The sequence below is a fragment of the Megalopta genalis genome, chromosome 10 (genome assembly GCF_051020955.1).
Source record: "Megalopta genalis isolate 19385.01 chromosome 10, iyMegGena1_principal, whole genome shotgun sequence".
Classification (NCBI taxonomy): Eukaryota; Metazoa; Arthropoda; class Insecta; order Hymenoptera; family Halictidae; genus Megalopta; species Megalopta genalis.
This window is the reverse complement of record NC_135022.1, coordinates 12,580,682-12,605,985: the sequence shown is the minus strand read 5'-3', so window position 1 is coordinate 12,605,985 and position 25,304 is coordinate 12,580,682. Positions and strand designations below refer to the sequence as shown.

Here is a 25,304-nt window from a genome sequence, read left to right as displayed (position 1 = left end):
TAACAATAACGCCGAGTCCACCAAAATACTTGTGACAACGGAGGAATTAGAATTTGGTGGAGACAGGGTAACGCTACTCGATATGATCGAACAGCAACGAGAGACATGGTACAGTAGATTTTTATAAGTTACAGTGTCGAACAGTACTATACCTCTATTTTCTTCTTTATTATCGCTTCCACTAATATACGGTTGTCGAGGAGCTAAAAGAATGTTTTAAGGGTACAGAATTGTTCACGAGAATTCTTTGCATCCGTATTACGCTGTAGAAGTCTACTTACTGTTATAAATATAAAAAATACACTGAATATTATATGTTATTGCTAGAAATCGTTCCTTCGGTAAGGGAAGTGTGAGAAATAACATAAAATTTGACAATGAAAACAGTATTCTAGGGATATCAATATGTTCATCAGAATTACCGCGTCCACTTCGTGCAAACAAAATGTACTTAATGGCACGAAGCATCTGTTCTAGAAAATGTTGACGTAGTGGCAAAATGCTTTAACTGTGGGCAACGTGACCGGTCGGTAATTATCCGTTGCCTAACAGCCGAGAGTTTTGCCACTAAGCGCTGTGCAGACCTTCGAACGAAGCTTCGAGATTTTGCCGCAAGAGGCACCACTTCCCGTACAACTTCCTTACTGAATTGATCACGTTGCCTAACAGTTCGAGCATTTTGCCACCACGCCTGTTGGCGCTGTACGAACCCCGAGCGAAACTTCAGAATTTCACCGCGAGAGGCGCCTCTTTTCTTACATTTTCACAAGAACAGATAATTCGTGCTGAATTTAACATCGTATCCTATATTGGAATCGGTACGAATCATACATTATCGATATTTGCACAAATAGATTTTTATAGCGTAAATATAAATACAGAAAAATATAGGTAGATACGCCGGATCATTAAAGACAGATTGAGACTGAAAATGTTGAATTAGAGCTGTTAGTATTCGTGACAAAATTGTCAGGATATTAGTCACGTGTTATTGTGATGTGCATTCTTATTTACTTATGGTAGATAACTGTGATATGCGCCTATAAAATTGACGGATTATAAAATAACATTGTCAAATGTGCACAAATCGAAAAATGTGAAATTTTACGATTTAATTGGGTGGAATATGAGATATTATCATAGACTGAAATAAATAAGGTAATATAACCTCCATATACATTTATATGTTAACACTATATAATTCATTCTTTCTACAAGCAGTTATATTATCAATAATACAATTTTGAAATGTTGCAGATAAACCATAAACATGAGTACAAAAAAGATTATAACGTTTGGAAAAATCAGTAAGGATTTAAATCTGCAACAAGCTTCGGAGAGCAGAGAAAATGTAAGTTCCGGTTTTGGTACGTTCGGTAAGAAATTACCAGAAACCAATGTAATCAAGATGAATGAAATTAAACCAGAGGACGAGGAGGAAACCCATAACTTGAAACAAGTTATGGGTATAACCGGTTTTGGGAAAAAAGCCAAGTCGTTCGATGTACAAGAAATGTTAGAGAATATATCAAAAACTATTAACAGCAACAAACCAGCCGACAATGACAAAGAGAAGAAAAGCACAGAAGCTGCGGTTACATCCTCGAAGGAAGAATCTAAGAAAGATAACAAGGATAAAGAAGACAGCGACGAGGAGGACGACGATTTGGTTGGACCTCCGGTCCCCTCCGATCTTCAAAACAGCTTAGTTTCAGAGAAAACGTCGAAGCAAAATGAGAGCGAGGACGAGAACGACGAAGACGACGAAGAAGAATCTGACAGCGATGAAACGCACTTAAGAGATAAAGTTCCATGCAGCCACGAAGTCACAATGACGCATGGCACAAAAGCAGTGACTGCCATTGCAGCAGATCCCTCCGGAGCAAGATTAGCATCCGGTTCGATCGATTACGATGTTTGTTTTTGGGATTTTGCTGGCATGGATTCCTCTATGCGGAGCTTCAGAACCCTGCAACCTTGCGAGAATCATCCTATCAAATGTTTACAGTATTCCATGACCGGCGACGTTATATTGGTAATATCGGGGTCTGCGCAGGCAAAAGTTTTGGATCGGGATGGATTCGAGAAGTGCGAAACGGTAAAAGGCGACCAGTACATCACGGATATGGCGCGTACGAAAGGCCACACGGCGGGATTAAACTGCGGCTGTTGGCATCCCTTCACGAAGGAAGAATACATGACCTGTTCTCAGGATAGCACCTGCAGGATATGGATATTGTACAGGCCACGTGCTCACAAGTACCTAATCAAATGCAGGGCCCAAAACGGAGTGAAAACTATACCAACTACGTGCGGCTACAGCCGCGAAGGCACAGTGGTCGCTTGCGGTTGCGTGGACGGCTCTATACAGATGTGGGATCATAGGAAAAATTTCGTGAATCCGTCGTTGATCCAGAGGGACGCCCACGCGCAGGGTTCCGAGATATCGAGCTTGAGTTTCTCGTATCTCGGGCACATGCTGGCGACCAGGAGCTGCGACGACACGCTCAAGCTCTGGGACTTGAGGGTGTTCAAGTCTCCTGTTTTCGAGGCCCGGAACCTGTACTCTCGATACGACACGACCGACTGTATGTTCAATCCGGACGACTCGATCGTGATCACTGGAGAGTCCTTGAACAGGGGCCAGAACACCGGACGAGTACTGTTCTACGACACAAAAACGTTCGACCTGGTGAACGAGATAAGCGTGACGAACTCGCACGTGATCAAAACGTTGTGGCATCCGAAGTTGAATCAGGTATTCGTTGGCTGCGGAAACGGAATAGTCAAAGTGTACTACGACTCGAAGAAGAGTTTGAGGGGCGCGAAGCTGTGCGTGGTGAAGACGCACATGAAACAGAAGCACATCGAGGTGATGTCCACTCAGCAAATCATAACGCCGCACGCTCTGCCGCTGTTCAGACAGGACAGACCGAAGTCCGTGCGCAAGCAGATGGAGAAGGATCGGTTGGATCCCGTCAAGTCGCGCAGGCCGGACTTGCCGATCACTTCCGGCCAGGGAGGAAGGGTCGCCTCCTCCGGAGGAACGCTCAGCTCGTACGTGATTCGAAACTTGGGCCTGAGCAAGAGGATAGAGGACGACCAGGACCCGCGAGAAGCGATCCTCAAATTCGCCAAAGTGGCCGAGGAAAATCCATACTGGATAGCGCCGGCCTACCAGAAGACGCAACCGAGAACGATCTTCCAACCCGAAGAGGCAGGCGGCCAGGATGGACCGTCTGGCGCGAAGAAATCGAAAACTTGAAGCGTTCAGTCGACTCGCTGTACCGGACGTTAGGGTAAAATAGCTTTTAATGGACTGTATCGATACGATTTTCTGTTAGAAATAGATGTAATATACGTCATTACCCTGTAATACGTGACGAGTATGACGTGGACACGAGCATTACCATGCACGACGTGTATTCGGTTTAATCGAGGAATTAAACAGACGTTATATTTAAGTATACTTTCTCCTCGATGATTCATTTATACTTTTCTTTTCGATCCAGCGATAATTCGGTTTCCGTACGTTCACTGCGAAACGGGGGAAGAGGACCGAATAATTTCGGAAGCTGCTGCTCGATCCTGTTCGAATCGCGGATCGGTGGCGACGGGATAAACGTAGATCGGCGCGGAGAAGAGCGCGGTATGGCGAAGCGAAACGTATCTGTTGGTAGGACGAGGAGGAAATCGAGGACCCGAATCTAAATAAATCGATCAGTAAATAGATCGAGCCTGCTTCCTGCTGTTTTCCGATTGGGTAGCAAGGGGAGCATCGGAGGAGGGTTGCTGGGGGGAGAAGGGGCCGTGTATTTGTGGCGTTCGAGACGGCAGTCGCGATCGCCTTCTGGCAAACTTTATCGTGACACCGTTTCGTGCGTGTTCGAGAGTCGGCCGGTTCGTACGATCGGGTTCGTTTCCGCCGTAACCGATCCGGCTCGGTTTCGCGACCGATGAATCTGGTGATACAGTAATTTTCCTCGGTGTGCGATTACCCTGTGCGTCGTGGTGCATCGTTCCCCGCGACGGTCCCTCGCGCGATACTTACTGGCAAGTAATCAGAAGTAACCGATAGGCGAGGCAGAGAGCGCGAGAAAGGGAGAGAGTATGAACGAGATGGAGAGAGAAAGATGAAGAGCGAGAGAGAGACGGACAGGGCAGAAATCATTGAGGAAATTCGCGCACCGCTCGACTATATTCGTTTCGGGCGACGCGTGCGGCCACTTCCGCGTACATACTACGAATTCCTCGCGGCCACCGCCGCGTACCGTTGCCTTTTTGCTCGTGTTCCTCGTTTACTATCTTTTAACCATCGATCCCGTCGACAGAAACGCCCGTCGCGGCGTGTCGCGCTCGAGAACCGGTCCCCCGAAGAAAAAAACCGCACCGGTCCTCGAAAACCAAAAAGAAAATGGTTCCGGCGAACCGTCGTCGAGCCTTCCGACACGTTGGCGATCGTTCCCTTTTCGGCGACGAATACGATTCCTTTCTATTTCCGAGCGGGCCGACGTATAACCGTTCCGAATCCTATAGTCTTCGGCGGAATAAAAAAAGAGCCGGAAGCCGAAGAGACGCGGATGACCGCGAACTCGCGCGATCGATCGATCACGCGCCAAGATCGAGGCTCTCGGGTTCGAATAGCGCGGCTACGGTGCGCGGTACGCGCGGTATTTAGTGCAATTGTGATTCGAGGAAACACAAGCTCGCAAATAAACCTCGTAACTTAAGCCCGCACCCAATTCCGTTTCTCTCGCGTTACATAATCGTATCGAAACGAATCGAATCGTACGGAAAGTTCGTCGAGACCGCGGACGATCCGCCAGCCGATAGGATCCTTGCGGTCTCGCGGATCGCCAAACGGATCCGTTCGCGTTTCCATGGGATTTTCGTGATCACGTGACTTTTACAGATGTAGAACATCATGGCTATCAGCATCAAGTTCACGAAATTCGACAACACACCATGGGGATTTCGATTGGCCGGCGGGAGCGACTTCCCGCAGCCGCTGACTGTCATCAGAGTACGTACTTCTGGTTACGAGCGATTTCACGTTGTCTCGAGTGCATATTCTCCGCGGATATGTCCGCGGCGAATTGTAGTCTCGTGTCTGGATCGCGTAACGATACGCAGCAGAAATTTTGAACGACTAACAACAACGCGATCCCCTGAGAGACGGCCGCGCAAATGCGAACTAGCACGGCTGGTTGCATGCTCCCAGGTGCCGGCGCTACAACGCAACGGTAAAGTGGGGATTTTCGCGTCTTCCCGTGACTGGGTCTACGTTATCGGTAGCGCGAACCAGACCGGCGGCAATTCTCGCGGAATTTCGAACTAGCTTCATCAGTCGCGGCACCCCGCGAGATTCGTTTTTAAAACGGAACTTTACGCAGCTACTTAACCCCGTGCCGTGCAATATTCTTCACCGCTGCAACGACCGGTTACTGTTTCGATCCTGATCGTTTCTTGGGAAGAAGAAGATTATCTTCGTTGTGTTTTCGCCTAGACTTACTGATAACGAGTGAACAGAATTTGAGTCATAACTAGATTGCGGAATTTTCTGCAAAATCGAAATTAGTAGTATTTACAAGATATAGGAACTACGTAGATATATTTATATCGTTTTGTTAACGTTTCGATAAGTTAGAATTTATATAATATATATAATATAATATATATTTAAAACTAAAAAATAATTAATAAATTTATATAATTTATAATAAGTTACAATAGAACGGTATTTTCAAATTACAAGTTTCCGTTATTTTGTACTTGATCGACTCATTTTTGTTATAAATGCATAAAAACCGCGGTCTGGTCATAACACTCGCAGTTAACAAATTACATTTGAAAACTTCATCGCGAGTTGACGCGATGGGGTTAATCAATTTTTAACGACTGTGCTACATCCAAGAGACAACGTGTTAATTTTCGAACGAAGTTGCTATCGTTTTTAGAAAATTCATTAACGGCTGAAAGTCTTGTAAAGAAAAATGAGGGATCCCCGGGGGGCTAAGCGATCGAATAGGGGAAGGCCACAGGGGAAGAGCCGTTTTTCGAATGGTTTTTCGTCCGGAACGAGGACCACGATAAAACAGAGACGGACGTAAATGGGAACGTGTTTGGCAGGTGACAGAGGAGAGCCTCGCAGAATGCATGGGCTTGAAGGTCGGCGACGTCGTGGTCCGATTGAACGACCAGGCGATCGGCGGCTTGACCCACGGTCAGGCGCACGAAGAGTTGGTGCGAGCGGGCAATAATTTCGTTCTTGGGATACAGCGGTGAGTAAACCCGCGACGATCGCGTCGATTAAACCGCGAACAAAGCTCGCGCGAATTCTGAATGGGCGTCGACGAGCGACCGGAAGCGGCCCGCCGAATCGATTGCGACGCAACGACGGTCCTTGTCCCAATGTCAACGACACGTTGCGCACCGTCTCGGGGTCCGCTTGGACCATGAAGCTTAACTTGAACTACTTTTGCCCGCGAAGAATCTTCTCGGATGATTCACCTATCGCGAATTTATCTGCGACGCGCGTCCGCGCGGCGACCAACCCCGCGCCTCTGCGCCGGTTTAATAATATTCCGTCCTGTTCGTGAATTATTTCGTCGATTCGACCGACACGCTTCGACGTTTCGTTTCCGCGGAGACGGATGATCTACGAGAACGTGGCCGCCGGTGGCCCTGTACGCGGCTTCGTATATTATAATAATACGTCGGGGCCAGAGTATCCCGGCGTTACGGGCATCGTGAGGCAACGGGATTGCAACACTTATAAATAGGTGACCCAGAATGAAATCTGTTTATCATTGGTCGGCGATTTTATTGCTGGCATTTACTCCTCGCGCGTTTGTTCCCCGATCCCTCTCATTACCGTTTCGCGCGTGAACCGGCTCGTAGTCGGCCAGGCTCGCCGAAAACCGAGTTAAAATCGTCGCCCGCTCCCAATTCCAAAGTTCGCTTCGCGACGGCCTCTCGCGCACTTTGCCGCGAGCATAAACGAGATCGTAAAACTAGATCGAGCACGGAAAACGCGACGACGCGTCGCGCCGCACGTATCCACTCCATCGATTCCGCCGATTCCGTCGTCCGAATCGGCCAGCCATTAATCGACGCGATTCTTGCCGCAGAGAAGGAGATCCACATAAGGCTCTGGAGGGACTGTCCGAGGAGAACATCGTCCCGTACAAGATTCCCGTACGTACATCTCGATTCGTCCGAGCCGGCCGTTGCTTAACCCGCTAACCGATCGTCGATCGCGCATCGATCAAGCTCACACTCTCTCTCGCACACACACATACACATGCGCACAATCAGCAAAATAGAACTATTTCTCCCGATGCGGATAACGGGTTAAGAATAATCTCGAGCCCTCGGTCTTCGCCTAGTCCGAACCCAGTTTCGACGAGACCGTTGACCACGAGGTGGTTCGTTTGTTAGCTAGCGGAACTACCGCCGGTATTCCCGGAGCAGATCTTGAAGGAGGAGACGGTGATCGAGCAGTGCGAGGAGATCACGTACGAGGAGAAGACCGTGGTGGAGGCCGAGCCAGAAGTGGAACCGCTCCCAGAGAAGCCAAAAGACGAGAACAGCGAGATCGTGCCGAATCAGAATCTCACGGACGACGAGATCGCTCAGTTGATTCTCGAGGAGGAGGAGCTGCTCGACGACAAGGGAGTCTTGGGGTAGAGATTCATCGTTCCTTCCGCTTACGTCGCTTTGCACCGGGCCTCGGAATTAAGTGCGCGCAACACGGCGATGTCGCGGCTACGCCTCCCGACTCCCGCCGCGCGTCTCGCTCACCCGTGGCCGACTAAATGCTACACGCACTCGCGCCTGACGTGCTCCGAGCCGAAAGAGGCGACCAGGGGGGGAGCGAGACGCTGGGATGAGAGTTGAGAGGCGTAGCCGCCGACGTCGCCGCGATGCACTTAATTCCGAGCCCTGCTTTACATTGATTTTCTAACGCTCGGGAGAGGTTCTCGAGGCGACGGACGCCTCGGCGGAGGATCGCCGAGCAAACTGATCCCGACTGTCTTGTTTCAGGGTGAACTTCAAGAAGCTTCGACCCCGGGCGACGGTGCTGAAGCAGTCGAAGGTGATCGAGGAGCTGCAGAACATCGCGACAGCGGAGCCGCCGTTGGTCGAGCAGCTGAGACGCACCTCGGTGTTCCTGCAGAAGCCGCAGCGGCCGATCCCGCAGCCGCGCAAGAAGGAGGAGCAGCTCGAGGAAACCGAGGTCGAGTCCTACCGGGTGGTGATCACCAAGCAGAAGAAGAGAACCGTGACCGACCGGCTGCTGGAGAAGGGCTTGCTCAAGCCGGAAGAGCAAAAGACCCCGGAGCCCCCGACCCCCGAGGTAATCATGGCCAGTTGCGAAACGGTGTCGAGAATGGAGGAGACGATCCTCCCTCGCGAGGAGGACGAGTCGTGCGAGCTGCGCGCTCTCGAGCAGCTCGAGGCCGTCGGTTCCGAGCCGCTGCTCGAGTTTCCCTCGACTTCGTCCCCTTCGGACGCGATCGAGCCGGAAACCGTCGTCGTCGTCGCGCGCTTGGAAATCGCCGCGCCGGCGCAACCGTCGAAGCGCAGAGAGGCCGCGGTCGTGGCGCGGCGGCCTTTGAACAAACGAAAGTCGAAGGGTTTCTACACGAGGGGCCACTACTTCCGGCGCTGCTTGTTCGGGAAAAAGAGCCTCTCGGACGCTAAGAAACCGGCCAGAGCCAGGTCCACGCTCCGAGAGCACCCGCAGCAGAACGTCGTCGAGGACGTTCCGCTCGATTCCGAGCCGCCGGAAGGAACGTCGCGCTGCGGTATCATCGAGAAATCGCCGAGGTTCAGGGTCAAGGGTCGCTACCTCGAGACGTACTTGAAGCGCGAGGACAACTGGATGAGGCGAATGGTCGACGGACTCCTCGACAAGCCGGAGAGCTTCTCCTCGAGCAGGCTGTTCGACAGGCTAATTTCGCGCAAGGAGGTGTCCTGGCGGAGGACCCGCTACGGGGAGAGGATCCTCGCGCGCAGCGTCGAGTTCGTCGCCGTTCGTCTTCGCTCGGACCTGCTGGCCTATCTCGAGCAGGGCGGCTCCGTGGACGCTCTGAATCCCGCCCAGTCCAGGATCCGCAAGCGATTCTATCTGAAGGGTCGCTACTTCCAGCGCATCCTCTGGAGAAACGTTGCCCGCTTGGTGAACTATCTGAAGGGCGTCTCGTCCTCGAGAGACGTGCCGCGCCGCGACAGGAGGAGGAGCTCGATGATTAAGATGAAGGGTCGGTACGTGGAGAAGTGTCTGCAGAGCGGTCTGTTCTCGCGCGCCGCGACGCGTCCCATCGTCGTGTCCTCGAAGAGGAAGCTGTTCGCTCGTACTCGCTACGCCGAGCGGATCCTGAAGAAGCACTTCGAGTCGCTCGGCGTGATCGTGGGCTACCTTCGCGGCCAGATCATCCGAGCGATTTCCGATTCGTCGGCGCTCGCTTCGCAGAGCTGCCTCTCGGATCGAGAGGACCGCGCCGCGTTCTCCGATCTGCTCCGCTCCTCGAAAGACTTCATCTCGACGGAGGTGTTCCACCGGGGCAGCAGGCGTCTCTCGAGACCCCTCTGCCGAGCCAGCGTCCCCGAGCCGAGCTCGTTCGCTCTTCTGCGAGACCTTGTGCTCGATTGGCTACCGGCCAAGCTCACCGGCCGATTCGCCGATCGGGCGACGATCGCCGAGAAGAAGGCGGCCAGCCTCGACGTGGACCGCGACGGTCGCAGGTTGTCTTTCGTCCCGACGATCCTCTACGAGGGCCTGACGAACCGCATCGGCGTCGACTTCACGAGGCTGGTGGCGTACGCGTTCGTACCCTGCACCTCGATCATCCTGCTCTACATGTACAAGTGATCCGCTCGAGTCTCGCACGATCGTCCGCAGCACCGTTTCTTTTTTGCCGATTTACCTTAGCGTTCGCCGAGAGAAGGCTCGACGATACGATCGCGGCCCACCCGTAAACGCGCAGCGAAGGAAGTCGAAAAATGGTGTTGGTTGCTCGTAATGTGTGTTGTTGTTCTTGTATCTTCTTGTCCAGTGTAACCGCATAACGTGTTTACTCGTAGCTAGAGGCAACTTGTCCCCGGAGCCGGATGCGGAGGATTTCTTGTTCGTTCTAACATTAGCAATAATAACACCGTGACGATTCCCGGAGTCGGAATTAGATCGATTTGTCGCGCGGCCCGACATGTATGTGTAATCGTAGCGCAGTATACTCGTAGCTGACTCGATCCGCGCGTCTTGTCCGAACGAGCGCGGGAGTAGAACTCCTCGTGTGTCGGATCGATGCATGTTACAATGTCTCTGTCTCACCACATACACACTCTCATTGTCAATGTACGCACACGAATGGAAGTAAAAAAAGAAAAAAAAAGAAAGAGTACCCAGTACACGTTCGAAATAAAATGCGTATGTTTGGATGCATCCAGTGCCACAGAATCTCGATAAACCCTTAACAGGCTTCGATCGAGGCTGCCGTTGGGACCCAGGAAACGGCTACTTATCCCGTTAATCCTGTCCGCTTTCCGGAAACGAACCCGAATGCACGCGGAGCCGGTGAGTATATCCTTCTCTCTTTTTCTGCCTCGAGAGACCACGTTCGTATTGCGTGTTTATTGTCCGAGTATGTACATCGCGAGTATCGAGTACAGATACCCTCCTTTTAGAGGTGGATAACGTAAAGTGGAACAAGCCGCGCGAATCGTCGTTCGGCGCACGCGTACATTTGCTCGAGCTGCTAAAAAAAGCGAACAACGTATTCCGCGGATACTTTTCGAAGTCCTGGTGAAATTTGGCTGAACATTACAGAAAATCATGAATCGTGTATCGCCCGGGGGCGACGCGAACGGAGGCCGGAAAGGAAAGTTTCTGTGTGCATTTCGGTTGGTTTGCGCGGCCGATCAAACACAAACGATGGCGCCGAGCATCGTTGTCCACGGTGTGCCGATGTTCTCTAGCGGTTTCTCTGAATTTAGGCGACACCGTCGGCGACCCCGGAGCCCGGCTATCGATCGGACCAGGAACGCGAGGTCGATTCGCGTCCCGAATCGAAGGCAGAGTCCGCGAGGCCTGACAGCGAGGCCGATCGGCGGTCACAAGAGGACATCCTCGAGCAGGAGAGCCCCGAACCGGAAGCGTCCCGCGAAGAAGAGACCTGCAGCATTCAACAGTCGAGCAGGGAAACGGTGATCAGCGAGATCGAGAAAGAGATGGCGGAGATCGCGTCGAAGGTCGACCGGGAGAAGATCAAGGAGCTGGTCAGCACGGAGATCAACCTGGAGAAGCAGCTGGAGAACGTGCAGCGGCAGCTGCTGTCGCTAAAGCAGCTCCCGAGCGAGATCGAGAATCACCTGAGAATCGTCTCGGAGCAGTTGCAGAAGATCATGGAGCTGAGCGGCGTGCAAAACGGCGCCACCGACGAGAACGAGAAGACCTCGCGAGGTAAGCTCGCTGGCTAACGTTGTGTCGCCGAGGCCTCGATCGGTACGGTTCTCGAGAGTAGGCGCGAATATTTTTGAATTATCACGGATTTCGGTTTTGAACCGGTGCCAAGGATAGTCGCGGGCGCGTCGAGCACTCTATCGATTCTATGCCGTCCTCTCGTTTCGTTCGCCGATGGCTCGCGCGAGACGATTCGGCCATGCGACCCATTTCTCACACCCAGCTCCACCAATCCTCCCTTTGCCCGCAAACCATTCCGGATCGAATGGCATCGATCGTTACCTTAATCTACCTTAATCTATGAAATCGCTCGGAATGCATCGCCACGGTGACGTTTCAGAGGAAGAAGAGGAGAGGAAGCAGTCGGAGGACGAGCAGGAGGAGGAGCAGGTGGAGCACGAGGAGGAGACGGAGGAGACCGACTTCACGGAGGACTTCTCGTACACCGCGTACTACGACGAGCATCAACACGAGCGGGTCGTCTCGCAGCCCGTGGAGGAGGACGAGGAGGAGACCGAGACGCAGGAGCTCGAGGGCACGCTGTCGGTGAAGAGCGAGGAGGGCAGCAGGGTGAAAAAGTTCGTGGTCTCGTACGAGACGAAAGTTATCAAGTCGCCGAGCCCGGCCCCGTCCCACGGTAAATCTCTCTCTTATCTTCGGTTCGATCGCCGCGCCGATCTCCTCTCTTACCGCTAGGAGATCCGCCGTGAACCGGCCTTCCTATGATTGATGATAATTATCGATTGTCGAACAACTTGTAGGAAGTTTCGAACCCGACCCAAAACTCTCGCCGAAAGATCAAGTAATTCAGGAGTTGCAGGTATTCTGGAAACCGATGTGGAATGCGTGATCGTGTTGTGCACCCCGTCTCGTTCCGCCCGCGGCCCACCCCGCGGATTTACTACGTTTTAATCGCATCGATGTTGCCCCGTGGATTCCACTGTAATCTCTGCTCGAACCGTACCCCCGATCTCTCCCCCTCTCTCTCTCTCTCCCTCTTCTACTCTCTTTTACTCTCTTTTACTCCCCGGTCCGCGAGATATTCCTCGCGGACTTCCACCGTAAGAATTAACAGCCGTCCATTAAACGTGCCCGGTGATACCGCGCGCAAGCTGTCCGATGTTGAAAAGTGCCGATCGCTGCCCTTGAGCTCCCAAGTCCTTAAACTTCGCGGAGCGAAAGTATCCGTGTCACGCGCGTTGCACGTGTACGTGTATCCTAGGTCCCCGAGCCGCGGGCCCCGGGCCCGGTCCGTGGGCCCGAGGCCTCGAGCATCGGGCCCCGCAACGCGAATTCCTCCTCCGGTAACCCTTGTCTTGTCGCGCGAGCATTCCTCGAGAGAGCCCCCCCCCCCCTCCCCTCCGCATGCTCCCCTCTGGTCCAGAGAATGACGCTAGATCTCGCATCTTGCAGCAGAGAATGCAGCAGAGAGGAAGGAAAGCCTCGCAGGACATGTGGCCGCAGGCTAAGCAGGTCGAGCTCACTCTGGGCCGCAGATGGAGGTGTCCGAACGATTTCTTCAACGACGAAATGATCGCCGAGGTTCTATCTTCCCAGGCGGAAGTTATTCGAGGCAGAGCCCTAGGGTAAGCGCGTCCCGTCGTCCCCTTGCCGGAATCCGGCCGGGTTTCAATTAGCTCCTTTCACTCGAAATCGGCCCCGAGCCACGGGTTTTCTATCTGACTCATCGCGTCCGTCGCGATCGTCTCGGGAAATTGTTCGGTGATTCACCGGCGATCGATGCGCGCCACGAATTTTCGAGCCGATGTCCTCAACAATTCACCGATGCTTATTCCGATCGATCGCTTTCGGGCAGAGTGAACTTCAAGAAGTACGAGAAGACGGCGCTGCCGAACTACGACCACCTGATGAACTCGAGCGTCTACAAGATGATTCATAAGATGGACAAGGAGCCGAGGAAAGGAATTCCAGCGAGGCCCGCGAAAGTGAACGCCGCGGAGGACATAATCGAGAGGGTCGTACGTATTCGTTTACGTTTCGCTGTCGTTTTACCAAGTGGTCCAACCATCTCTCTCTCTCTCTCTCTCTCTTTCTCACACTCACTCGCTCACACCTGTCTGCGTTCGCTTCCTTTCAGAAATCTCCAGCGTTGAGCGTCGCGGACGACAGGAGTAATCGGAGCGTCAGCCACTAAGCCCCCGGAACACCGAACCAATTCATTCTCTCGATTACCAAAAGACGAACAAGAAGAACCGAAGGCAGAGCAACCAGCCACGTCGCGACCATAAGACAAAAAAACGTTAAACGTTAAGCGAACGCGTGCGCCTAGACCGAGAACATCGAGCCGTTACGTGGATCATTAGGTATGTTTGCGTGCCGTATAATACATACATACATACACGTCTCGAAGTGCAAGCATTGTCAAAATCATTGCAAGGATTAAGCCGTTGATAAAGATTAATAAAAGGATTGAATCATTTTCGTAATACGGTCTGCTCTTTATGTGTACCGGCGCAAAGTTCCCAGTCGCACCTTCGGCGAACACGTTCGGACGAACCACGCGGCGTACGCTGCACGTTTGGCTCCAGGACGTGGCCAATGGAGATCGTTTAGACACGTTTCGAACATTGAACCGTCCAGCCGACTGTCTTGACGTGCACCTAATAAGATTATTCGAGTTCGATCGAGACGAGTCGATGAAGAAACGTCACGAATGTCCGCGAAACTGTGAATCACGGGTGAACCGTCGCTTTTATCTGGGTCACGTTTTCTGGCATCATCCTGTTGACGCAACGATACAGCCGAACGTAACGTCGTTTCGCGGAATCGGATATCCGAGGAGGAATCTAGCCGCGGATGAGTCGCGGACGAGCGGCGAGCGTGCTTTCACCTTTCCAGAGTTTCCGAGTCACCGCGACTACGCGGAGACTCCGCGGTGTCCCGCGCGGTACCATGGTTTCATGGTCCCGTGTCCCGTGTCTCGTGTTCCGCGCGCGTACCCGGGAGAAGCTGAGTCACGTCTGCCTGCTGGCCAAAGAACGTTCTTTCCTCTCCTCTCCCTCTTTCGCCGTCGGTCCGCGCCGGGTTCTCTCGCGCTCTCGCAGCCTCCGAGAACGTGACGTCGGCCCCGAGCAATTTATGTAAAGCATTCTAGGCATGATTCACGAACTAGTTCGCGCCCTCGTGACCGCCACCGGCGCAGAAAATGCAGTCACACCGCTCGACACCACGAAAATCTCGGTTCATCCAGGCGCGGCGCGGCGCACCGCGATCCAGACGCGAAAAGGCGTTCGCTAAGGCAACGCCTCGAACCTTGCGTCCACCGTTCACGATCCCCCCCGAGTCACGAACCCGTACACGTCCGACGACAATCGATCGGAACTCCGCTCTCGACGGGGTGTTAACGGACTCGCATCCCACAGAAGCGCGGCCTGGCGCGCCGCGAGTCGAACGTCCGCGCCAAGGACACGCGAGCAAGCCGAGAGCTACCCGCTAATCGATCGATCGTCCTTCCGATCGCGCCGAGAATCGCATAGGTGAATCCGGTGCCGAGCAAGGTGCTTCTTCGCGTTACCAGCTGAAACTGCACGAATGTCGTAAGGTGCAGCAGTTTTCGTATACGATAGCCCTATCCGAACGATACTTCGCGAAATTGGCGCACGTCGAAACCACGTTGGTTCGTTCTCGATCCCACTCCTGCGGATGGCATGTTATCGAACTGGAGTGGGGTATGGGTTCTTTCTTTGGTAAACAGGGTACAATCGGGACCGGAGAACTGTTCTAACATTCTGAACAACTCCACGGGTCTGAATCCACGGTGCTGCGTCTCTACGATATTGGGGAATGTCAAAAACGCATCGGTCTCCGATAGAAAACTATCACACGCTTGCCGATGGGACGTTATCTTGCAGTGGAACGTGCAGGTAAGTCGCTGCACCTTGGGCTTTTCTTCTGGGTTCAGCAGGGTGCAATGCAGGTGGAAAAATTGCGGCGAGCCGGTGGATTTTTCATAAGACGATACGCAACAGACGAGAAACATGCAGATGGATGCCGAGGACAGTTTGCTTCCTCTTTCCATTAGAATGGTCTCTCCTCGCCCCTGGTCCCCCTCGGTGCCCACCGGTTTCCGCCGGTCCCTGGGTCGCGGTTGTTCCACCCACCCTGCCCCCTCCGCCACGGGATTCCGGATCGCGGTCTCGTTCGTTGCCGCGTGTTATCCCCATCCCCGCCCCATGGCCTTTGCCGCGGCACAGTCGAATCGGATGGAAGGAAGGAAGGCAGCCAGGCAGTAAGGCAGGCAGGCCCCGCTGCCCGACTGACCGTCCTCGTCGTCTCGTCTCGTTGTACCTTTACTCCGGTCCGCGCGTTCCTCGAGCACGTACGTGCCGTGCCTCGCCTCGCCTTGCCTCGCCTCGCCTCGTCTGGTCTGGTCGCTATACCTCGCCGCCGCTTGGTTCCGTTTGGTTCAGTTCGGTTCTAGCTAATCTGCGCGCGATTCCGCCTCCTCGCCAAGCCAGACGTCAACCGTGACCGACCGGTGCAACCTCCTCGCGACTTTCTCGTCTCCGCTTTTCAGTTGTATCCGCGCCGCCAAATCGCTCGGTTCCCCGCACGCGCCGCCTTCCTTCTTCCGTCGACTGAACCGAGGTCCAAAAGTTTACGCCGAGGGTTCGGTTGTTGATTGGTCGACCAGGTGAAACGACGTATCAGTGATTATGGCCCAGCTGATCAGCGTGAAGCTGTCCAGGTTCGACGGGTCCCCGTGGGGCTTTCGCCTGCAGGGCGGCAAGGACTTCGGCACCCCGCTCGTCGTCCAGAAGGTGAGCCGATTCCGCTTTGACAGCTTCCACCGAGAACAACGACAGTGTCACATGTTATACATCGCCGTTTCCTACGAGTGCTCTACGGCGTCGATCGTCGAGTCGCCGGTTCGACGTAGATCACGAAGTGTTTTCTTGATTCTTTTTTCGGAAGCCGGCGAACCGCGGATCTATTCGCGATCTTCGCGGCACCACCGACGGTTCGGCGACTATCATCGATCGCGAAGTGTTCGCCGATAGATCCGGCATGGTGATCGCCGGGTCTAGAGGCATCGCGACTGACAAGTTGATCTCGCGCCGCCGCGATAGTGCAATGTTATCGTAGATCGCGAAACTTCGCTGATAAACGTTCGATATCGGCGCGCAATCTGTCGCTTCGGTTGTTCTAGGCTTCGACGAATGTGCCGCGGATCCGAATGTTAGTCTTTGCCCGTGGACGGCGAAACGTGCGAATGACAACGCGAATGATTCTCGCCCAGGGTCCGTTGCGTTCGCGTTTTCGACGGCAGGGCTCGTCGCATTATTTTGCGAAAACCGAGGATCGATCCTGCCCGGTTGTGGTATCTCGCGGTTACGTAACGGCGAGCACGGCAAACGCCAAATTATTTCACGCGCATCGGTAGAAATCGCTGCCAACTACGTGCGAAACGCGCGGCTCGTCGTCGCCGCCGTGTTTTGGCGACGAGGCGCGCTGTAACACGAGAAGCTCTTGGCTACCCCCTCGGCTCACGGCTTTCGTGCGGATTTTCAAACTTTCTTCGTGTCCGCGAGCTCGCGGAATCGCCGTTCTGTCGCGGGTCGCGGATCGTGGATCGCCGGCCGCGCGCAACCGGTTACGAAATCTCGAGCGCTCTATTACGTCGAATTTCGCGGTCGATGTTTCGCTCTCCTGGCCGTCCATCTGTTTTCACTGCCATGTTTATTATTATTCGCCGAAAGAGAAAGAGAGAAGGGAGGCCCGAGAGAACCGCGATCTCTCGGCCGATGTATTTCAGGGGGTTGGAATGCCGTCAATCGTCCGACATAGTAAAACGTTCTTTACATTGTGCCTCACAGTCGTCTTTTGTCTGTCCCGCGCGATATTTATACCGTTTCGATTCTCTCTCTCTCTCCCACTCTCTCTCTCTTCTCCTCTCCTCTCCTCTCGCTTCACAGCGGATAACAATAACGAACGAACGAACGAATGGACGATGGACAAGCAGCGAAACGCGGGGACGGTGGTCGCTGTTTCGGCGAATGTTGCGGGAGAAACGGGCTTCGAAAAAATCGCGCGCTCGATCCTAGCCAGAAACCGCGTCGAACGATCTTATCCTGCGATCGGCGTCTCGAACTTGGCCCTCTTAGCAGCCATGTGCTCCGTTTATTTTACGAGGTCGCGAACGCAAACGCGAACGGCAACGCGAACGAAATCTCCGGCCATCCCTTCGGTTTCTCGGAAAGGATAGAAATACGAGTCCTCGGACGTGAAACTCGGTCCTTCGGCCGAGATTACGAATTAATCGCGTGTAATTGCGAGAACGGAGGTCGCGATCTCGTCGCCGTAACCGTCCGGATGATTTATGGATCGCGCGCAGACGACCGCTAATCCCTTGCAGAAAAGCTGGGTCGTTTTCGGCCCGTAAACAACGATCGCACTCTTCCACGTCCGTTATACTTCTTACTTGACATTTGCGATAGAATGCCGAGCCTAGACGCGAGGCCTCCGCTTTGACAATTCCGTCGCCAGGATAAACAAAGCGTCGACGCGTCGCCAAGTCGCGATTAGTATCTTTCCGTTTTCAAATTTTTGAATCGAAATCGAGTTTCACGGGGGACGCCGAGGGGCGGCGCGATCGCGGGGAGTTTTGAAAAACCCGATGGCGACGGGTTCGAAAAGAGAGAAAAGGGAAGAGAAAGAGAGAGGGGCGGGGAGAGACAGCGACGCGTCGCTGGTAATCCGAGGCAAATTATTTGGGCGTTCTATTTCTAGAAGGTGCCTTTGCGAAACGCGCGAGCGAGCCGGGTCGAGTCCCGCTCGCGAAGACAACGACGAAGACGAAGGCACCGTCGACGACCACGACCAAGACCACGACGACGACCGTGTCGTCGGCGGGCTCTAGCTTCCTGGGCCGCGTTGGTCACCGCGAAAATAAATTTTTCCTCGGAGGGAGCGATCTCGCGCCGATCGATAAAAATACCGATCGACGAACGCACGTGTGCTGCGAACGCGAGCGTCGCGCGTCGGACTGCGTCGCGGCGACGGAAAAAAAAAGGATCGAACGCGGCGTCGCGCCTCGTCCGCGATTCTCGCGCTCTTTTTCTTTCCGCGCTGCGTGAAATTCGAAACGTGCCCCGCTCGCGTCATCTGCTAAGCTTGTTCTCCCGCGATCGAGTCTCCTGCCGCCGTTACAACCGTGTCCGACACCGAGAGCTACCAGATTTCTATCGCGATGGGCGAATAGATCCGAATGATTTCAAAGGAAAGATCAGAATTCGCACGAACGTCCGCTGGCTCTCGACCGACTATCTCTACGCGAGATTTTTATAGACGATCTTGCGAATGTTCAGGTAAAACAGGAACTGGTTTCGTCGACCGAAGGGCTCGTTACAGCATGGACGAAGTAGAAACATCTTTAGTCGCTACGTGTTACGGAACCGCAGGTGTTCCCGATTTTATAAAAGATTCACGGTCCATCAACCCGTGCATGCCGAACGCTTTTCACAATTTTGCGACGGCCAATTTACGTTTACATATTTCCGTTATCTACTTCTCACAGGTCCATTTAACAGCAATAACTAATGGCTTGAAACGGCTTCTAGAAAATTAGAATTTAGATGAGACCATCCGACGGTTAATTAGATCGAACAGGGAATAATCTCGTCTCGCTCGTCGTACCTGCAGGAAGGATTTCCTCGGTTATGTTATTGGCCATTGGGGCGATGCGTTCTTTGCACCGTTCGGTCTCGGTGCAGCGTGGGCGCGCTGTTACACGATATTTGGTCGCGCGGACGATGCACACGAGACCGCGTTATCGCTTTGTGCAAGGACTCGACATAAATTCCGCGTGTCGTTAGCCGATTACAGCGTCACGTCGACAGGCGCGTTTCCATCGTTAGCGTTCGCTTCTCTCCCGTGTCTAATTGCCGGCCAGGATAACGAGCGGCGAGCGCGCGCCACCGACTCGCAGGATGTTCCATTATTGTTTCCTGTTATCGGGTTAATTATCTTTTTCGTCTATCTATGTACGGCCGGTGAATTCCGCTCGGAACGAAACGCGATTTTAACGAAGCCTGTTCGCGCGCTTCTGCGGCGATTCGTCAACGTTCCGCCCTGCATCGTCGCTAGTGCCAATGGCTTAATTATCGTTGTCGTTAACCGCGTTTCCCGTTAGACCGCTAACACGTATTCCACAGCGGTCGATTTCTCGTCTTGTGTTCACCCGTGATCGTTACACTCTCGTTCCGATTACATCCTACGTTATACTTTGTTGGTTCTCGGCTGCTTAATTGGCGAACGCCGGGCGTATCTAAATCGTGTTAACGCTACCCTGGGAAAAGACTTGTTTTCGTTTGTTTTGCTTGGCGTCGATAAATGGCACCGTTGCCCGCCCGCCGTTCAAACGGAGTCTTCGCGGCGGCGAAATTCGACGTTCGATCGTGTAGCCGGCCAGCGTGTGCGAGCGAGCCGCGGTTAATTGGAAAATAAATTAATAAAAGCGCCGTCTCGGGGCGTGACAGCGACAGCTCGGGCCGGCAACGGCAACAATATTGCGCAACAGAGCGACGGTAACAGGTAGCCCAACCTCGGTCGAAAATACCTTCCGTACACCCTGAACCAGGGACTTCCTTCCGATAAAGGTTAACACACGGATGTGGCAACATCTGGGATTCTGCCAGCCGCGTGGGAAGAAGAGCGATTTACCGGATCGCCGCTGAAAAATGAAGTATCGCGGCGCGAGAAACGAATCCGAAGTAAATTACACATCGTTCCCGCTAAACATAGAAACAAACTTTCGTAAATATCTGTTGGAGGACGGCCTCTATTAAAAGAAGCGTCGTTCCGCCGGCAAATATATATGCTATTGCACCGTTCGCTCTCTTGCTTCTTTTTTTTTCTCTCTCCATCTCCTCACTCGAGATCGCGAACGAAACGCGAACAGGGGTGAGGCGAGGCGCGAAGCGGGGGAGGAAGAGGGTGGTAACGCGGCAAGAGCCGAGTGTCGGGACCGGCGATATTTTCGTCATTATCGAAAATAAGCCGCGCCGCGTCGAGTCACCGTTCGCGAATTCTGTTTATGTCTAGCAGGCCCGATTTCGCGCGGCTCCGTTTCGCGTCGAAATGTAATCACGGCTTAAAATCGTTGCCTTGCCTCTGGAGCGTCGGACGTAAGCCCCGTCCATTCCGGCGAGTTATCGGCAACGTTTTAACGCCGTTAACGTTGCGGTTAGTCACGTCGTCCACCGAGAGATACAGTAGCCCCAGAAACTCTCTGTACATCAAATTGCCGGCTTGCGGCGAATCGTCGATGCGTATAATGCTACAATTTTCGTAAAAACGAATCGGAACCTGTTCCATTTTTCCAGCGCATCCTGTGTTCACGATCTTAATTGTTTTCGATCTAATGTCGAAAGCTGAGAGTAGATTGAAATCGGGTTGTCTAACCTGGGAAATCTTGGCTAATCCAAGCGAAGCTGAACTTTTCCTTTTCAATAGAATAATCCTTCGAGATTCGGTGGAATAGATTTGCGAGATTCAATGGAATAGATCTGCGAGATTCAGTGAAATAGATCTGAGAGATTCAGTAGAATAATCTTTCGAGATTCGGCAGAATCAAGTTGCGAAATTCAGTGGAATACATCTGCGAGATTCGGTAAAATAGATCTGCGAGATTCAATTAAATAGATCTGCGAGATTCAGTAGAATAGTCTATCGAGATTCGACGGAATCAACCTGCGAAATTCAGTGGAATAGATCTGGGAGATTCAGTGGAATAGATCTGCGAGATTCAGTGGAATAGATCTGCGAGTTTCAGTAGAATAGATTTCCGAGATTCAGTGGAATAGATCTGCGAGTTTCAGTAGAATAGATTTCCGAGATTCAGTGGAATAGATCTGCGAGTTTCAGTAGAATAGATTTCCGAGATTCAGTAGAATAGTCTTTCGAGATTCGACGGAATCAACCTGCGAAATTCAGTGGAATAGATCTGGGAGATTCAGTAGAATAAATCTGCGAGATTCAGTGGAATAGATCTGCGAGATTCAGTGGAATAGATCTGCGAGATTCAGTAGAATAGATTTGCGAGATTCAGTAGAATAGTCTTTCGAGATTCGACGGAATCAACCTGCGAAATTCAGTGGAATAGATCTGCGCGATTCAGTAGAATAGATTTCCGAGATTCAGTAGAATAATCCTTCGAGATTCTGCGGAATCAACCTGCGAGATTCAGTGGAATAGATCTGCAAGATTCGGTGGAATAGATTTGCGAGATTCGGTGGAAGCGTCCTAAATGGGCGTGGCCTGTTTGCTGCCGACTCTAACGGGGTCAGATCGGTGCCACGAAGAGTGGAATGTCGGATAAAGCGAAAGAATATGTCGCCTGTGATCGTGGAAAGAGCAAATTGGTATGTTGCCGCTGGTTTTGTCGCGGCCTGTACTCGCGGGGGGTGGCGATAGCTGATTCGAATCCGGTGCAGGACGTGGCCGGCTGCCTTGCAACGGGTGCAACGTCGTAATTCCGCCGAGCGATAGAAAGGGAGCAAGACGAGGGTGGCCACGGTTTCCACGAAGGCTAGATTCGTCTCGTTCGGGACTTGTGCATCGAACTTTCGCGGGCCGAACGCGGATAGACCGTGGCGCGACGGTGCGTGTATGCGCATTGCAACGGAGCCCGATTCAACAACGATGGAATAACAATTGGCCGACGATGACGAAACAAGCCTCGGTTTGTTTAAGATCGCTCGGTCGACGCGAACGCCAGCATCCGCAGCTGCACGCGCTGCTCGCCAAAATACCACGAATACATAGCTTACATAACTCGGAGCGGATAGACGCCTCGACTAGGCGGCTCGCTTCGAAATCATTCTATTTAGCCAATAAATTCTCGTATCAATCGGCCGGTGGTTCGTTGACGACGGTCGTCGAGGAATGCTCTGGCAACGGATTGGCAACACCTTCCACCGATTCCCTTGCCAATCGCCGATTCCACCTGCGTCGACCGCGATGCTGCTTCCTCGGCCAACGTTGTCTGTTTACAGATTCGACTGGTTATCGGTCTGGACGAGATCCTCCATTTTCCTCGGAAACATGCGCCAAGGTCCGCGGACCCTCCGCGACGTAGATACCGGTGACCTGCAAACAATAGGTTCCATTAAATCTTGACACAATTGCATCCGCGGCAGATGCACAGTCGGTTGTCGGTCAGTAGCGAAAGTTCACGATCAACGTAGATAAAGTTGACGTCGTTTCCCGACTAGATCTCCGCGCGTTTGCAGCCTCCTCGAAGATTCATGGCGAGGATGTCTCGTCGGAATTCTGCTCTTCGCGGCACGGCTAAACGAATCTACTGTACATTGGATTTTCGATGCTCGAATACCGAAGCGTAAGTCCGCATAAACATCCACGGTCTATTTCGAAACAGATAATCAATCTTGTTGAGTCAGCGGTTGCGTATGAATTATTTCTAACCGGTCGGTGCACAAGTTCGCGCTGTTTTAATTTCGATTTAAATGTCTCGCATAACAGTTACGTCTCGTTCGAAGAACGCGAAAAAGTCTCCGGACTGGTCCCCGAACGATCGAGCCCGGCTGCTAAAAGTCGAAGCAGGAAAAGGCGGCCGGTCGGCGTTGAGACAGCCGCTGAGAACGCGCTCGGAAATTGGGTGGCCGTGGGTGTTTTGGCCTAGATAGTTTGGAGATACAAGTTTCGAGAGGCGAAGGGATCGCGGGAAAACCGGGTGCACACGGCACTCGAATGCGTTTCGTCCGAGCTAACAAAAGTCGCTTCGACGGGGTACGCCACGCTCCCGTCCCGTCGATTAGACGGACACGATCTCGGCGATCCCGATCTCGGCCGGCGTGCTGTTCTCTGTCCCGCGATCGTGCATCCTGCATCGTGCGCCTCGACCCGGCCGATCCACGAGTTTTTCCACCGCGACTACTACCAGTACCAGTTCAATTGTTCGAGCTGTCCGGCTGGAAGGCAACGAAACTCGTTCGCGATATACTTTTTTCGTTCGTTTTGCGCGCAAATGCAAATGCAGCCAAGGCCAGCGGCTGGCCGTGCATTCGCGGACACGAGCGGCGACGACCGTCTCGCGATAAAGACGTTCGACGCTTTCGTCTCCTAGCTTCCGAGCTCGAAAAACTTCTGACCAACGGAATTCGGGCAAGGCGAGCACTCTCGTCCATCCGAACAAAATGCGGTTGCGCTAGAAAACCGGCGATTACGATCCACGCCGGGCTTGAATCATTATCGTCGATTAACGATAGTTGATACGCTCGCAATCGATGCGCTATCGAGTGCATCCGATTAGAAAAATGAAAACAGATAGCGTCGAGAAAGGTTTCGACATTCTCCGACCATTACGCTATGCGTTGCAAGCTCGACGATCGAACTACCGAGCACTGAAAACAACTAGCGCGAGCGCCGTTCAATCTTTCCCTATGAAATTATACTTTATCAACGATTTCAACCAGTTAGCTGTTGCAATCGTTTTTGAGAAACGTGAAAAGCGAAACCTAACATGCGCCATAAAAAGTAAGCAAAGACCTAACCCAGACACTGTATGCAATTTATTCATAATAATTATTTATATCTTTCTATTTGCTTCTTTTATTTCAGCTGGGCCTCCAAGTATTCAAAAGATCTTAAAAAATTTATATATTTTATAATAGATAATAAATATTAATATATAATAAATAATAATAATCTTGTATTTAATATATTTTAGTTATCGCTAGAATTGCAATTTGAACGGCTAATTTTCGCGCACGACGAGTATAACAGTCGCAGCACAAAATATTGCCGTTTGTTCGCGACGAGTATGCTCGTCAAGAACAGCTAACTGGTTACATGACAATATCTTTCAGTGCCATGACGGGAAAAAAAGTAGAATAAGATTCGGTGGATCATCCTCGTCGGAAGAGTCGCGCGACACGGCGGTCGCCGTTAAGTCGACCATTGTCCGATTCTTTTTTCCCGATCGGAACCTATCTTTCCGGTGGCCGATCGTTGGTTCGCCGGTGCAAAGAGAATTGCTGCGGAGGCCGAAAGGAAGCCCGGCCCGTGGATATTAATAGAGGCCGAGGCCCGGTGGCGTCCGCCACCGACGAGCTTACACCCGTGGATATAAAAATATCGCTTTTATTTCTCTCCGCGTCCTCCCGACTACCCGACTTTTTTACCGTTTTCCCGACGCCATGGCTCCCTTTTTATTTTACACGATTACTCCCCTCGTCTCCTCATCGACTCATCCTCGCCTCATCCTCGCCTCCGCTTCGCCCCGTCTCGCCTGCTCGAGCGGCGCCGCGTGGAGTCGGCCTCCATCGACGAAGCGTTTCTTTTCACGCGTGCAACTCTGCCCACCGGGATCCTCGTTTTAGCCTATCGAACAGAGTTCGTTTCAGATTCGTGTAATTAACACAGGAAACGCGAGAGTTTACGCACCGTTGGTACCGTTACGATTCCGTTACGACACGCATCGCGAAGAATGCCGAGTCCCTTCGCGCGCGCTCCCAGCCGAGATCCTTCTTCAATCTATAATGCAATGATTATCAAAAGCTGGGTACAGTTGGACGCGCAAGATAAAAAGGTTTAGTCACCCCTGGCCGAAGGGTTCTGCACCGATTCGCAATCTCAAAGACCGCAGGTTCTCGTCACGGTTCTGGGCTCGCAACTGTAAAAAAGAAAAGACAGAGTTAACGAAAATTTTCGAACAACCGTCGAGCGGAATGATTTGCGATCGGCGTCCCGTCTCGCCGCGGAAAGAATGCGGCTCCGTTTCCCGTGGAACGACCGCAAGCTCGTGAATATTCCTCCGGACGCTGTTATCCGTGTTTCCGCCTTGTTGTCAGCGGAACGG

General features: G+C 52.5%; 3 protein-coding genes and 1 long non-coding RNA gene across 7 annotated transcripts in view; 3 read left to right on the top strand and 1 right to left on the bottom strand.

Moving 5' to 3' along the window:
• Positions 1 to 760: 760 nt before the first annotated feature.
• Positions 761 to 3,732, top strand: LOC117220255 (gastrulation defective protein 1 homolog). 2 transcript variants are annotated; one of them, XM_033470040.2, is made up of 3 exons: positions 761 to 1,158; positions 1,258 to 3,299; positions 3,513 to 3,732. In XM_033470040.2, exon 2 carries the CDS (start codon positions 1,271 to 1,273, stop codon positions 3,263 to 3,265), a length of 1,995 nt encoding a protein of 664 aa, XP_033325931.1. In that variant the 5' UTR covers positions 761 to 1,158; positions 1,258 to 1,270; the 3' UTR covers positions 3,266 to 3,299; positions 3,513 to 3,732. The 2 variants fall into 2 exon arrangements, with proteins under 2 accessions (XP_033325931.1, XP_033325930.1); XM_033470039.2 differs by lacking the exon at positions 3,513 to 3,732 and having other exon boundaries at positions 1,258 to 3,469.
• A 135-nt stretch (positions 3,733 to 3,867) lies between these two features.
• On the top strand, positions 3,868 to 13,911 carry LOC117220254 (uncharacterized). Of its 3 annotated transcripts, XM_033470038.2 has the most exons (12): positions 3,869 to 4,053; positions 4,913 to 5,023; positions 6,130 to 6,281; positions 7,131 to 7,197; positions 7,441 to 7,685; positions 8,047 to 8,359; positions 10,999 to 11,464; positions 11,805 to 12,101; positions 12,226 to 12,284; positions 12,878 to 13,050; positions 13,281 to 13,443; positions 13,563 to 13,911. In XM_033470038.2, exons 2-12 carry the CDS (start codon positions 4,925 to 4,927, stop codon positions 13,617 to 13,619), a joined length of 2,091 nt encoding a protein of 696 aa, XP_033325929.2. In that variant the 5' UTR covers positions 3,869 to 4,053; positions 4,913 to 4,924; the 3' UTR covers positions 13,620 to 13,911. The 3 variants fall into 3 exon arrangements, with proteins under 3 accessions (XP_076380990.1, XP_033325929.2, XP_033325927.2); XM_076524875.1 differs by lacking the exons at positions 12,226 to 12,284; positions 13,281 to 13,443; positions 13,563 to 13,911 and having other exon boundaries at positions 3,868 to 4,053; positions 12,878 to 13,018; XM_033470036.2 differs by lacking the exons at positions 10,999 to 11,464; positions 11,805 to 12,101; positions 12,226 to 12,284; ... (1 more) ...; positions 13,281 to 13,443; positions 13,563 to 13,911 and having other exon boundaries at positions 3,872 to 4,053; positions 8,047 to 10,447.
• Positions 13,900 to 25,163, bottom strand: LOC117220256 (uncharacterized). The gene is made up of 4 exons (XR_004490231.2): positions 25,045 to 25,163; positions 24,890 to 24,979; positions 22,255 to 24,826; positions 13,900 to 16,268 (listed from the first exon to the last, which is right to left on the bottom strand). It is a non-coding gene; the product is annotated as an uncharacterized LOC117220256 (long non-coding RNA).
• Positions 15,694 to 25,304, top strand: part of LOC117220253 (PDZ and LIM domain protein Zasp) — a 32,514-nt gene continuing 22,903 nt past the window's right edge. The window contains exon 1 of the mRNA XM_076524874.1: positions 15,694 to 16,245. Within this exon, the coding sequence (XP_076380989.1) occupies positions 16,141 to 16,245 (105 nt within the window). The 5' untranslated portion in view covers positions 15,694 to 16,140. The remainder of the gene's footprint in view (positions 16,246 to 25,304) is intronic.

Coding starts and splice junctions, on each gene's coding strand:
- LOC117220255 (XM_033470040.2), top strand. CDS start 1,271: ATGAGTACAAAAAAGATTATAACGTTTGGAAAAATCAGTAAGGATTTA.
- LOC117220254 (XM_033470036.2), top strand. CDS start 4,925: ATGGCTATCAGCATCAAGTTCACGAAATTCGACAACACACCATGGGGA. Junction 6,282..7,130: donor TTCGTTCTTGGGATACAGCG/GTGAGTAAACCC, acceptor TTCTTGCCGCAG/AGAAGGAGATCCACATAAGG. Junction 7,686..8,046: donor GACGACAAGGGAGTCTTGGG/GTAGAGATTCAT, acceptor GTCTTGTTTCAG/GGTGAACTTCAAGAAGCTTC.